Consider the following 12,884-nt stretch of genomic DNA (forward strand, 5'->3'; position numbering starts at 1 on the left):
GATGCCATGGGAGCTCAAGGGCCGGGCTGGGCACTTGATCTTTGCTGTCCAGGGCTGTGGGCAGTCCATGCCACTGTCCAGGGGCCCCGTGCACAGCCTGAGGCTCAGTGAGGCTCCTCCAGTGGACCATGCCCTGGCGCTCCGCCCCCGTCACACCCACCCTTCTCCACCCTCGGATGCGCCTCATTCCTGCCCAGGCCCCCACAGGTGCCCCTGACATGAGTGACATGGAGCTGGCCATGCCCACCCAGTAGACCACGCCCATGCCAGCCACAACCACCCGGGAAACCAGGATGCTGATGCCGCCCTCAATGAAATTGAGTTGGACACCCCTTCTCTCTAGCCGGTCTAGAGCCTCTGGAGAACCATTTCTGCACATTAACAGGCTACAGTCCTTGTTTCTGCTTTCACAACAATTAAAGCTATTCAAGACCTCTGATTGAAACATTTCAGCTTTTTTCTTTAGGCTAAAGTCAGCGCCAGTCTGCCCGAGGCTATTTATCAGGCAGCTTCCAGTGGAAGGGAAAAAAAGGGAGATGGTGTTACTTTTTATACCTTTTGTAGAGGTGGGGGCCAGGTAGAGGTCGTGTGCAGAAAGCTGCCCCTCCAAAGCCTGTGTGCCTCTTCTCTCTGCATTATCTCATCCCTACCCATCACCATGGCAATGTGGGAAAGATCTTGCCTGCCTGATATCAGCTAGCTTTCACCAACAAGATGTTATTGCCAACTGCTCCCTGTTTTGGGCCTCTGGCTTCTTTATTTTTAAGGATTGGTAGGAGTTTAACCAATGAAATGCTATTGCCATGTAAAACTTTGGTGCTTGTAATAATGTATATAAAAGGCAATAAACACTGCATAGGGGCAGCCATATTTGCACCCTGCAATTTGCACCCTGCACTGATTACTACAACCTTTTGTGGCTTGTGCAATTTAGTGTGGCTTTTCTATGTCTTCAAAGACTGTTGTGATAAACGGGGGGGGGGGCTTTTTTCGGAGGGGGGGTTGCGTTTTCGTCCTGCAACCCTACACACAAAGGATTTTCTTTTTCGCCTTTTACACTGAACTCAAAGGAAGGGGGATGTTTGTGGGTTAAGAAAACAACGAACTCCATTCAGTTAATTTAACTCTTTTTCTTTGCCCCAAAGTCTCCTTCGCTATCGCAATGAGGTCAGTCCGTTTTAAAAAATCACATTACAAATCTCTCTAAATCTTTTAAAGCTCCGTTTGCTACATTTTTGCAGCTGCACGTGACGGACCACAAAGAGACCTTCTGGAGCAAGTTCCCCAAAAGCTCCTTCCCGGATCCACCCGGAGCCCCGCGGGGAACCCTGGTCGGGCGAGGAGGGGGCAGATCCAGCCCGGGGAGGGAGGGATCCCCCTTTGCCCCCCTGGAGGGAAGGGAGGGATCCACTCCCTGCAGGCGACGCCAGAGCCGAATCTCCCCAAGGAAAACCCGGCAAGCCGAAGAGGCGGATCCGCAGCTACCTTTCTCCTGGCGGGGGGTGGAAGCTCTCCTGGCGGGAGGGGCGCCCCAAAGACCGGAGGGGGAGCAGCCAGACCTGCCCCGAGCGGGATCCAGAAGCCTTTCCCGAGGGATCCAGCGCCGATACTGCCAGGGCGAAGTGAGACACGCGGAGAGAAGCGGTGATCCAACGAGTGGGAGGGGAAAATCGGGGGCGGAGCTTCTGCTCTTCTCCTGGGCTCCGCCCTCGCCTTACAGCCTCATCTCCTCCTCCCCTCCCTTCCCCTCTCCGCCTTCCCAGCCTTCCCCCCTCCCTTCCCCGTTTCTCCGCTGGGCATCCGCCTCCCGGGTTCCTCTGCCCATGCGAAGAGTGCCCTGCTGTGCCCGGGCGGGGCTGCCTCCTGCTCCAGCATCTGGGTGGAAACTGAAGCTCCGCGATGGCTTTTGGGGGGGAGGCAGGAGGGACAGGAACCCCCCCCCCCCGTCCCTTCGTGGAGGGCTCCTCTCCGGCTGGGTCTTTGCGGAGCCCGACTGAGGGCGGAGAGGGAGGGGCTGGCCCGGGCTCCCTTCCCCGGGGGAGTCTCCCTGGGTGGGGGGGGGATATGCAGAAGCCCCCAAACGCCTTTATCCCCCCCTCTCCATCCCCCCCTGCCTTTCCCAGCCTATGGATCCCTTCAGGGATGTTATTGGGGGGGGGGTCTCTGCCGGCATCGCCTCCTCCACACCCGGGGCCAGATCTTCGCCCAAGTGCATTTTCGCCGCCTCTTCCCTCGCTTCCTCCAACCCATCATCCTCTCCTCTGGACGGGGGGGGGGCACAAGAGACGTAGCCAGTTCTGGCAATCTGCCCACATCGGATTCTGAGGGCTGATAATGCGGGATCTCTTTTGGATCTTTCCCGACATGGGGGATTATTATTCTTCCAGTGAAATAAACCTGAAGTTGAAAAAGGCCTCTGGAGAAGCCCCGTCAAAGGACGCTTCCCTGCTGGTGGGTGAACCTCATCCTGGCTCCATCCGGTCCCTTCAGCTCCCCTCCAGGGTCTTCCCTCCCCTTCCCCATCTCTCCCCAAGGCTTCTCCGGAGTGGGCAGGAGGGACGGGGAGAGCGAGCCACGCTTGCAATGGGAAAGGGATTACAAATTCTCCTCCCCCCCCCATCCCCGTGGGCGCTGTCACATTTAAGCAAACATAATTTCCAAGTTTCCTGTCTTCTCTTTTTTTAACAAGATTTTATTGAGTTTATAGATATAAGGAAAAAATAGGAACAATACAGGTATGGTAAAGGGAGGGGAAGGGGGGAAGGGAATAAGGGGTGTAGGATAAAATAAGGATAGGTACAATCATGTATTTTAACAAACAAGCTACTGTCCAGATCATAATAAATATCATATTGAACCATTTTTAAAATAAGCTTAACTATAGCATATTAAAAACAATTGATAAACAAATACGTTCATCTATTAAATAAACACTGTTAATAAAATCTCAAGAAATCCTAACAGTCAATAGTAACAGGTAAAAATCAGTAAATCGCAAAAAATAACAATATCATCAACGTATTAATTAGAGCTCGCTTAAGAATCAATCATCTGTTCTAAGGCACTGGTGGCGAACCTATGGAACACGTACCAGAGGCAGCACTCAGAGCCCTCTCTGTGGGCACACATGCTGTGCCCCGTAGATGGCCAGGGACTGGCCCCTGCCACCGTGGCCCCACCCATCCAGTCTTCCAGGACCAGTGCCCACGCCCACCCGGCACCCGTTGGTAAATAAGTGGGTTGCAGTTTCGTCACTGAGTCTCTAAAAGGTTCCCCATCACTGTTCTAAGGTATCCCCGTGGGCGCTGTCACATTTAAGCAAACATAATTTCCAGGTTTCTTGTCATCTGTCATCCTGTCCTTCCTCTCTTCTCCTCCCAACTCAGCCAGACTTTCACCTTCCTTCCAGAATTCCCACTGGTTCCTCTCTACTAAAAGCCTCTGCCCAGAGCATTTCACCCCATTTAGCTTACGGGACAAGTATAACCCCCAAACCACAAGCAATCCTAGACTTAAATCTCATTTAGTGACCGTTCAAAGTCACAAGGGCAACAAAGAAAGTGACTTCTGAATTTCAGATGCTTGGCAACTGGTTCATACTTACGATCATTGCGGTGTCCCTTTTGCGACCTCCCGACAAGCAAAGTCCATGGGGAAGCCGGATTCACTTAACGACCAGGTTACTAACTTGTCAACTGCCGCAATTCACTTAACCCCTGTGGCATGAAAGTTCGTAAAATGGGGGTAAATGCACAACTCCCATAACCAATTACTCACCTAGCAACACACATTTTGGGTTCAGTTGTGGTCATAAGTCGAGGACTACCTGTAGTTTTGTTGAAAAATGTGATAGCACGCACGGGGACGGAGGAGGAGGATCTGTAACCCCTTTGCCACTGCAAGGAGCCACCTGCCCGGTCTTCCTCCCTCCCTCCGGCGCACTCCTGAGGACCCGGGCCAGCCCCTCCCTCTCCGTCCTCAGTCGGGCTCCACAAACTCCCAGCCGGAGAGGAGCCCTCCTCGAAGGGACGGGGGGGGGTTCCTGTCGCTCCTGCCTCCCCCCCAAAAGCCATCGCGGAACTTCAGTTTCCACCCAGATGCTGGAGCAGGAGGCAGCCCCGCCCGGGCACAGCAGGGCACTCTTCGCATGGGCAGAGGAACCCGGGAGGCGGATGCCCAGGGGAGAAACGGAGAAGGGAGAGGGGGAGGTGGGAAGGTGGAGAGGGGAAGGGAGGGGGGAGGAGCTGAGATCGCTAAGGGGCGAGGCGGAAAGCGGTGACCGAGAAGAGAGCAGAAGCCCCGCCCCCCGCCTCGACCCTCCCACTCGGTGGATTTCCGCTTCCTTCCAGCTTTCTCGCTTCGCCCTGGCAGGATCGGTGCTGGATCCCTCGGGAGAGGCTTCTGGATCCCGTTCTGGGCAGGTCTGGCTGCTCCCCCTCCGGCCTTTGGGGCGCCCCTCCCGCCAGGAGAGCTTCCCCCCCCTCCCCGCCAGGAGAAAGGTAGCTGCGGATCCGCCCCTTCGGCTTGCCGGGTTTTCCTTGGGGAGATTCGGCTCTGGCGTCGCCTGCAGGGAGCGGATCCCTCCCTTCCCTCCAGGGGGCCAAAGGGGATCCCTCCCTCCCCGGGCTGGATCTGCCCCCCCCTTGCCCGGCCAGGGGTCCCTGCGGGGCTCCGGGTGGATCCGGGAAGGAGCTTTTGGGGCAGTTGCTCCAGAAGGTCTCTTTGTGGTCCGTCACGTGCAGCTGTAAAAATGTAGCAAACGGAGCTTTAAAAGATTTAGTGAGATTTGTAATGTAATTTTTTAACACGGACTGACCTCATTGCGATAGCGAAGGAGACTTTGGGGCAAAGAAAAAGGGTTAAATTAACTGAATGGAGTTCGTTGTTTTCTTAACCCACAAACATCCCCCTTCCTTTGAGTTCAGTGTAAAAGGCGAAAAAGAAAATCCTTTGTGTGTAGGGGTGTAGGACGAAAACGCAACTCCCTCTCCAGAAAAAGCCCCCCCCCCGTTTATGACAAAAGTCTTTGAAGAGATAGAAAAGCCAAAGTAAATTGCACAAGCCGCGAAAGGGAAAAAGTAACACCATCTCCATTTTTTTCCCTTCCACTCGAAGCTGCCTGATAAATAGCCTCGGGCAGACTGGCGCTGACTTTAGCCTAAAGAAAAAGCTGCAATGTTGCAATCAGAGGTCTTGAATAGCTTTAATTGTTGTGAAAGCAGAAACAAGGACTGCAGCCTGTTAATGTGCAGAAATGGCTCTCCAGAGGCTCTAGACCTCAGCATCAGCATTGGGGTTGCCATTGGGGGGCCGGGTCAGTGTGGCTGGCATGGCCTATTGGGTGGGCGTGGCCAGCTCCATGTCACTCGTGTCAGGGGCACCTGTGGGGGCCTGGGCAGGAATGAGGGGCATCTGAGGGTAGGGAAGGGTGAGTGGGACAGGGGGTGAGGGCCAATGCATGGTCCACTGGAGGAGCCTCACTGAGCCTCAGGCTTTGCACGGGGCCCCTGGACAGTGGCATGGACTGCCCAGAGCCCTGGGCAGCAGAGGTCAAGTGCTCAGCCCGACCCTTGAGCTCCCACAGCCCTGCCTCCTGCCTCAATGCTGCTGCTTCTGCTATGCTCACTCTCCTTGGCCAGGTTGCTTATGCTGGGTGCTGGAGGACAAAGTGCATGGGTCAGAGGGAGGCCCACTCCCTCTCCATGCGAGGAAACCTGGCTTTGTAACCAAAGCATCCTCAGCAATAGGATGGGAGACCACCAGGGGATGGCAAAAGAACAACAGGGCTGCTGGTGGCCAAGTGCTAAAGCAGGACTTCCCTCAGACTCTCCCTCCCTTTCTTTCTTTCTTTCTTTCTTTCTTTCTTTCTTTCTTTCTTTCTCTTTCCTTCTTTCCTTCCTTCCCTCTCTTTCCTTCTTTCCTTTCTCCTCTTCTTCCCTGCCTCCCTCCTTTTCACTCCCATCTCCTTCCTCCCTTCCCTTACTTTTTTCCTGTTTCCCTCCTCCCTCCCTCCCTCCCTCCCTCCCTCCCTCCCTCCCTCCCTCCCTTCCTTCCTTCCTTCCTTCCTTCCTTCCTTCCTTCCTTCCTTCCTTCCTTCCCTCCTTCTCTCTGTGCCCAGGAAGGGACGAGGAGAGGGGGAGAGGTTGGCAGCCCTTCTCTCAAAGAATAAGAGTTGGAAGAGACCTTTGAGGTCTTTAGTCCAAGCTCCTGCTCAAGCAGGGCACATAGACCACTCCAGACAATGGAAGATCCAATCGCTACTAAAAGCCTCCAGTGATGGAGCATCCACAACTTCTGAAGGGAAGCCTTTTCACGGGTTAGTTGTTTTCACAAGTCCTTAGTTCTAGGCTGGTTTTCTTCTTGATTAATTTCCATTTATTGTTTGCCTTCCGATGCTTTGGAAAATAGGTTGACCCCTTCTTCTCTGCGGCAGCCCATCAAATATTGGAACACTGGTATCATGGCACTACCCCTAGTCCTTTTCACTAAGCTAGACATACCCAATTCCCACAGACATTTGTCATATATTTTAGCCTCCAGCCCCCTAATCATCTGTGTTTACCATCCATTTAGACCAGATGGTCCCCCTGGTTTGGTTTATAGCACAGTGGCCACAAGCAGAGCCTTCTCAGAGACAGCAGCCCCATTATAAAACTTTCTCCCAAGGAAAATATGCACAGTGCATGGAGGCAACTCCAAACACACTGTTCAGCCAGGCATATGTAAAACAACAACACATTTTATGGTCAAACAGCACTAAGTGAATTACTACTACTATTTTTCTTTCATAAAATACATACTTTCAATATTGTTTTAGGGAGTGCTAGTGATGCTTTACAATAGTGGTCTTTGAGAGTTTTCTTGTAAACCACCCTGGATTTCTCAGAAACTTTTAATTTCAAATTAGATGTTGATTTAATAAATTAGGCAGAAGAAACAAATGTATGTGTATGTGAGACAGAGAGAGAGAGATCCCCTTTTTGTAAGTTTGCTTACTCTGCAACTCTCTGTTGGCTCAATCTCTCTCTCTCTCACACACACACAAACACCACACAGACACACAGGTTAATAAAAAAAAAGGAGGGGGAAGAAAGTTGGAAGCTCTCCTTTTTTGTAACACCTCAGCATCCTCCTCCCCTCTCAGCTCTTTCTCACTGTCTCTCTCTCTCTCTTACACACACACACACATACACACACACACACACAGCTTTCCTGTTTACTCCTTGTCCTCTTCCTCAGCTGCATCTGAATGAGTGGGAGGAAGTTAAAAAAAAGAGAGAAGGGGTGTAAGAATGGGGGAAGCTCTCCTTTTTTGTAACACCTTGGCTTCCTCTGCCTCCTCCTCTTCCACTCCTGACCAGGCCTGACCAAGGCACCCAGCTGGGTTGATGTGGGCCAGGGCTGGGGCAGCGGGGGCCGGTCGCTTGCCATTTCTGGGACAGCCCCGGGGGGGCCAAATCTGGGCCCTCCCTGGGCTGCATCCAGCCCACAGACCTTATGTTTGACATGTCTGGCCTAGAGATAAAGGGATAAAGTGAATTATATCTGTTTCAGCGGTTTAAGCCAAGGAAGCCGATTTCACATGTCGTTAAGCAGAGGAATGTGGGGTTGTCTGCAGTGGGCAGGAGACGCCATGTGAGTCTCAGCACAGGCTACTTTTCACTTCAGGGACACATTGACTTTGGGGCGCATGGCTTGGAAACATGTATGGAACACGGGGCTTGGAGAATGGCGCAAGGCTGCAAAGGCCTCTGGTATGGGGATTAACGCCTCATTTCTCAGTTGCCGCGGTGATACCGGGCTAAAGTCCAGGCCTGGGGTCAGTAGCCACTGGCTGAAAGGGCTGAAGGTCCCAGGCCTCCAATTAAGGGCCAGCCCCAGGATTGCTCTCAATCAGGGATGCTTTTCATGGCCTGGATGGGGCAACTCAGGCATCCATGGGTGGCTGCCCCTGTGCATCTCACTTCAACCTTCCCCAACTCATAGGGGAGGGCCTGTGCCTGGTCTGTAGGACCCGCCCACCCCTAGACACCCCACATCTCTTTCCTGGCCCTTCCTCCACTTAAGAACCCTCAAGATGATTTAATGACTGTAAGCAGGAGTGTGGGATTGTGCTTGGTGAGTGAAGTGGCCGTGTGACCCTCACATAACCCCTACTTCCCTGGACACACCGAGATTCCAGTCCAGATTTTGGTCATAGGTTGAGGACTACCAAAATTTCAGAGATTCTTTTTCTCCTCGTCATAGGACGAGAACCAAGGAGGAAAAGATAGAGTCAGTGAACAGCAGGAGAGTTTGCTTCCGAGGGAATCTGGGGTGACGGAATCCATGGAGGTTTTGTCTGGGGTGTACTGCGGACCCCTGCCCTGGTCAGAGGGTGGACTGGAAGACCTTCATGGTCCCTTCCAAGGCTAAGATTTTGTGATTCTCTACCATTCTCAACAGGAAACATTATTCTCCTCTTCTTTCTTTTTCCACCAGCAGGAAAACAACTCTGATCAAAGATTCACCTAGAAGTCACCTTTCAAGAGATAACAGAAAATCAGCCCAAGGCAGCCAGTGCCAGAAAGGATGGAGCCTGGGAAACTCTCGGGTCCCCTGTGAGACACAAGCAGCACTCCGGAAAACCACAAGAGAACCCATGAATGCTCAGAGTGTGGGAAATCCTTTGCTCGCCGGTCCCTCCTTTTGACTGACAAGAAGTTCCATGTGGGAAGCGGATCCAGTGAAGGTTTGGAGGGTGAGAATCCTTCTCTGGAAAAGACATGAAAAATTTCAGAAGTCCCCCCAGACTAAAGCCCTATAAATGTGAGGAATGTGACTTATGCTTTGGTCAAAGGTCACACCTTCTTAGACATCAGAAAACCCACACTGGAGAGAAACCCTATCAGTGTCTGGAATGTGGGAATTTCTTCAGTGAAAGAGGCAGTCTCAGAAACCACGAGACAATTCACACAGGGGAGAAACCTTACAAGTGTTGGGAATGTGGGAGGAGCTTTTCTTGGAAGGCAAGTCTTTGGGCCCATGAGAAGGTCCATGCAGGAATAAAATCTTACAAATGCTTTGAGTGTGGAAAAGGTTTCACCCGGAGTTCAACTCTTTGGAGTCATGCGAAAACACACAGAGGGGAGAAAAACGAAAAGTGCCTCGAATGTGGGAAATGTTTTATCTCGAAATCAAGCCTGGTTCAACATCAGAGAAATCACACCGGAGAGAGACCCTATGAATGCCCAGAATGTGGGAGACGATTTATGTTTCCTTCTTTACTTCAGAGGCACCAGAAGGGGCACAAACTGGAGAAACCCTATCAATGTGGAGAATGTGGGAAAGGTTTTCCTACACAAAGAGAGCTTAAGCTTCACGAGAGAATCCACACAGGGGAAAAACCATACAAATGTGGGGAGTGTGGAAAATGCTTTTCCCTAGAACAAAGCCTTGGAAGGCATCAGAGGCTCCACACAGGGGAGAAGCCATATCAATGCTTCGAATGTGGAAAATGTTTTGCTCAACAGGGAAACCTTTGGAGACATCATAAAACCCACACAGGGGAGAAATTATACATATGCCTAGAATGTGGAAAATGTTTTGCTGACCAGGGAAACCTGTGGACACATCATAAAATCCACACAGGGGAGAAGCCATATCAATGCTTCGAATGTGGAAAATGTTTTGCTCAACAGGGAAACCTTTGGACACATCATAAAATCCACACAGGGGAGAAATTATACAGATGCCTAGAATGTGGAAAATGTTTTGCTCAAAAGGGAAACCTTTGGAGACATCATAAAACCCACACAGGGTAGAAACCATATCAATGCATTGAACGTGGATAATTTTATTCTACCACATCATATCTCAGAAGTCATGTAAAAACTCACACAGGGGAAAGAAATTACAAATGTTTAGACTGTGGAAGAACATTTGCTCATTCATATTCCCTTAGAAACCACAACCAAATCCATACGGGAGAGAAGCCCCATAGATGCTCGGAGTGAGATAAATGTTTTTCTCAAAAAAAAAAATACTCTTGTGATACATCAGAGAACCCACACTGGAGAAAAACTGTATAAATGTCCAGAGTGTGGGAAATATTTTTGCCCGAACATCATCACTTCGCAAGCACACCAGACGTCAAACAGGGGAGTCGCCTTACAAGTGTGCAGAGTGTGAGAAAACTTTTCATAGTAAATCTCAGGTTAAAAGGCATCAGAAAGTCCATAGTAGAGAGAAACCCCTTCAGTTGTGAGGAATGTGGAAAACATTTTTTGAAACGTCACATCTTATAATTCACCAGGAATTTCACACAGTCCCAGAAGGGAAATCCTACAGTTTTTTGGTGTGGGGAAACCTTCACAATGACGATGTCAAGACTGCTAACATCGGATGTTCTTGCTTGCCACATATGAAGAAGCAAACACGTTTTATTTAACCAGCATATCACTTCTAGAGTTAAAGTCAGACAATGTTAGAATAACGGGTGGGAAAGTATGTACTCGGGGGATAGTTAGCCAAAACAATATTTCAGTACAATATTTCCAAGGTCAGCTGTAACCAGAGGAATTACGGGAGGGAAAGTTCACACTTCAAACTAATTGGAGAACGTGATTGATGACTGTGAAATGAAGGAGTGAGTTATGCTTTGTTACGGGTGATTGGGGGTGGGAGGATTCAGGTTTTCGCTGCATTATGTACGTGCCGAATTTATGTAGCAATAAAAGGATTCTTTAAAGTAAACAAAGCCTCAAAGTTCTTTGAAAAGCTGCTTCTTTCGGAACTATGACACACGAAACCAGCAGGTAATTTTTTGTCCCAGTTTCTTGTGCTCTCCAATGCGTCCGCACAGGAGAGGTTCCACAAATGCTTCAGCAGTAACCAAAATTTTATTTCTAATTTTTTTACTTTTCATTTTGGATATTAAGATTTTGGGGCCCGAAAGAGAAGAAGGAAACTCAGTTTAGATGCCTCAAATGATAAGAGGTGATGGAAATTGCCTTGTGATTCCGTTGCACCTAAAATGACAGGGAGATCCCATTTTCCTCTTGAATGTGTATTTACCTTCCAGCCAGCCCAGAGCCCAAGGACCTCCTGGTGGTCTCCCATCCAGCACTGCCAGGCTTTCCTAGAGTGGCCAAGGCTGGCCAGGTGTGGCCTCTTAGCTGAGACAAGCACAGTGAAAGGGAGAGTCTCTCTCTGGGTCTGGCAAGATGGGGTTAAGGCAAGTCAAGAGCCCAGTTCAAAGTCAGGAGCTTCTGAGAGAAAAACTGCAAAGAGGGAAAGGGTTTGTGCTAAGTGACCGAGAGTCTTTTTGGAGTTGGGCAGGATTAACAAATTCAGGAAATAAATACAAACATGGAATAAATATCCATGTTATCCAGCATAGCAGGCAGAAGCCTAAGGAAAAGGGCATTTGTTTATAATTGAGGCCTAATTTTGGAAAACTTTTTGTAAGGAACAAAAATAATGGAAAAATTGTATGTCAAAATAATTGTGTGAAGGGATGGGATGAAATCAAGAAGGATGTGTTAAGAAGTGGAAATTATAACTGTGGCTGCGGTGAATTGATGTGAGTAAAAATGAATGTATTACCTATTTTCATGATGTTTCTGTGGCATGCAGAAATACGATATGGGGGATTCTTATTCTTTCAGTGAAGCTTCCCTGCTGGTGGGTAAATCTCATTCTGGCTCTATCCGATCCCTTCAACTTCCCTGCAGGGTCTTCCCTCCCCCTCCCCACCCCAGAAGCGTTCTCCAGAGTGGGCAGGAGGGACGGAGAGACTGAGCAGGTGGCTCCTTGCAATGGCAAAGGGATTAGAAGATTCTCTCCCCCCCCCCCCAGGCACTGTCACATTTAAGCAAACATAATTTCCAAGTTTCTTGTCATCTGTCAACCTGTCCTTCCTCTCTTCTCCTCTCAACTCAGCCAGACTTTCACCTTCCTTCCAGAATTCCTGCCTCCCAAAAGCCTCTGCCCAGAGCATTTCACCCCATTTGGCTTATGGGACAAGTATAACCCAAAAACACAGGCAATCCTCCACTTAAATCTCATTTAGTGACCGTTCAAAGTCACAAGGGCAACGAAGAAAGTGAATTTCGGATGCTTGGCAATTGAATTCTGAATTTTGGATTCTTGCCAACTGGTTCATATTTATGACCGTTGCTGTATCCCTTTTGCGACCTCCCAAAGACCAGAAAAGTCCATGGGGAAGCCGGATTCACTTAACGACCGGGTGACTAACTTATCCACTGCAGGGATTCGCTTAACCACTGTGGCAAAAATGTTCGTAACATGGGGAAAAACTCACCACTCCCATAACCAATTTCTCAACATAAATTTTGGGCTCAATTGTGGTCATACGTTGAGGACCACCTGTAGTTTTGTTGAAAAATGTGATAGCCCCTGAAGGAAATAAAAGTTACTTTTATAAAATGTCAAAATAAAGCCCCAGTGTAACAATGTATGAAACTGTATGTTTAGCGCAAATGTATTAATGTTGTGCTAATGTCACAATGCAAAGCCAATGTACGAGAAGGAATGTTTACTGCTTCCTCTTTATGTAGAGTGACCACAAATGGTAACCACAAATGGTAAACGGCAAAGATAATGAATTATGACCCGGATGGACGGAAACCGGAAGGAAATTGTCAGGATGAACTATTAAGTGTAAAAACAACTTCGAAGAATAGCTATAGAGTGGAAAGAGCTTCTTAGATGTGACCTGCATTGTAAAACGTATAACATGCAAAGCTTGGAAACTGTCTGTTGCACTCCGGGAACCCAATCCATTGGGAAGAATCCAGGAGGCCACTTTTGCAAATGCCTTTCTTTTCTTCTCTTTATTCTTTTTATGTTATTCTCCAATAAAACTTTGTTTTGTTAACCAG

The 12,884-nt window shown here is 49.4% G+C and overlaps 2 protein-coding genes across 8 annotated transcripts in view; one reads left to right on the plus strand and one right to left on the minus strand.

Annotated features, from left to right (window-relative positions):
- The window catches only part of LOC120308797 (zinc finger protein 260-like), a 52,072-nt gene that overhangs the window by 9,451 nt on the left and 29,737 nt on the right, over nt 1-12,884 (minus strand). For 3 of the 4 annotated variants that reach the window (XM_039345295.1, XM_039345294.1, XM_039345293.1), the window contains exon 1: nt 1,486-1,700. The exons of the other annotated variant lie outside the window; for it this stretch is intronic. The gene's annotated coding sequence lies outside the window, so the exon portion shown is untranslated. Of the gene's footprint in view, nt 1-1,485; nt 1,701-12,884 lie in introns of those variants that run through there. 4 annotated transcript variants of the gene reach the window in all.
- On the plus strand, nt 4,284-12,698 carry LOC120308809 (zinc finger protein OZF-like). 4 transcript variants are annotated; one of them, XM_039345317.1, is made up of 2 exons: nt 4,284-4,499; nt 8,482-12,698. In XM_039345317.1, exon 2 carries the CDS (start codon nt 8,766-8,768, stop codon nt 9,801-9,803), a length of 1,038 nt encoding a protein of 345 aa, XP_039201251.1. In that variant the 5' UTR covers nt 4,284-4,499; nt 8,482-8,765; the 3' UTR covers nt 9,804-12,698. The 4 variants fall into 4 exon arrangements, with proteins under 4 accessions (XP_039201251.1, XP_039201252.1, XP_039201253.1 ...); XM_039345318.1 differs by having other exon boundaries at nt 8,485-12,698; XM_039345319.1 differs by having other exon boundaries at nt 4,345-4,421.

Source organism: Crotalus tigris, unplaced genomic scaffold (assembly GCF_016545835.1).
Source record: "Crotalus tigris isolate CLP2741 ecotype Arizona unplaced genomic scaffold, ASM1654583v1 scf7180000017950.1190679, whole genome shotgun sequence".
NCBI classification, from domain to species: Eukaryota; Metazoa; Chordata; class Lepidosauria; order Squamata; family Viperidae; genus Crotalus; species Crotalus tigris.

Coding starts and splice junctions, on each gene's coding strand:
- LOC120308809 (XM_039345317.1), top strand. CDS start 8,766: ATGAAAAATTTCAGAAGTCCCCCCAGACTAAAGCCCTATAAATGTGAG.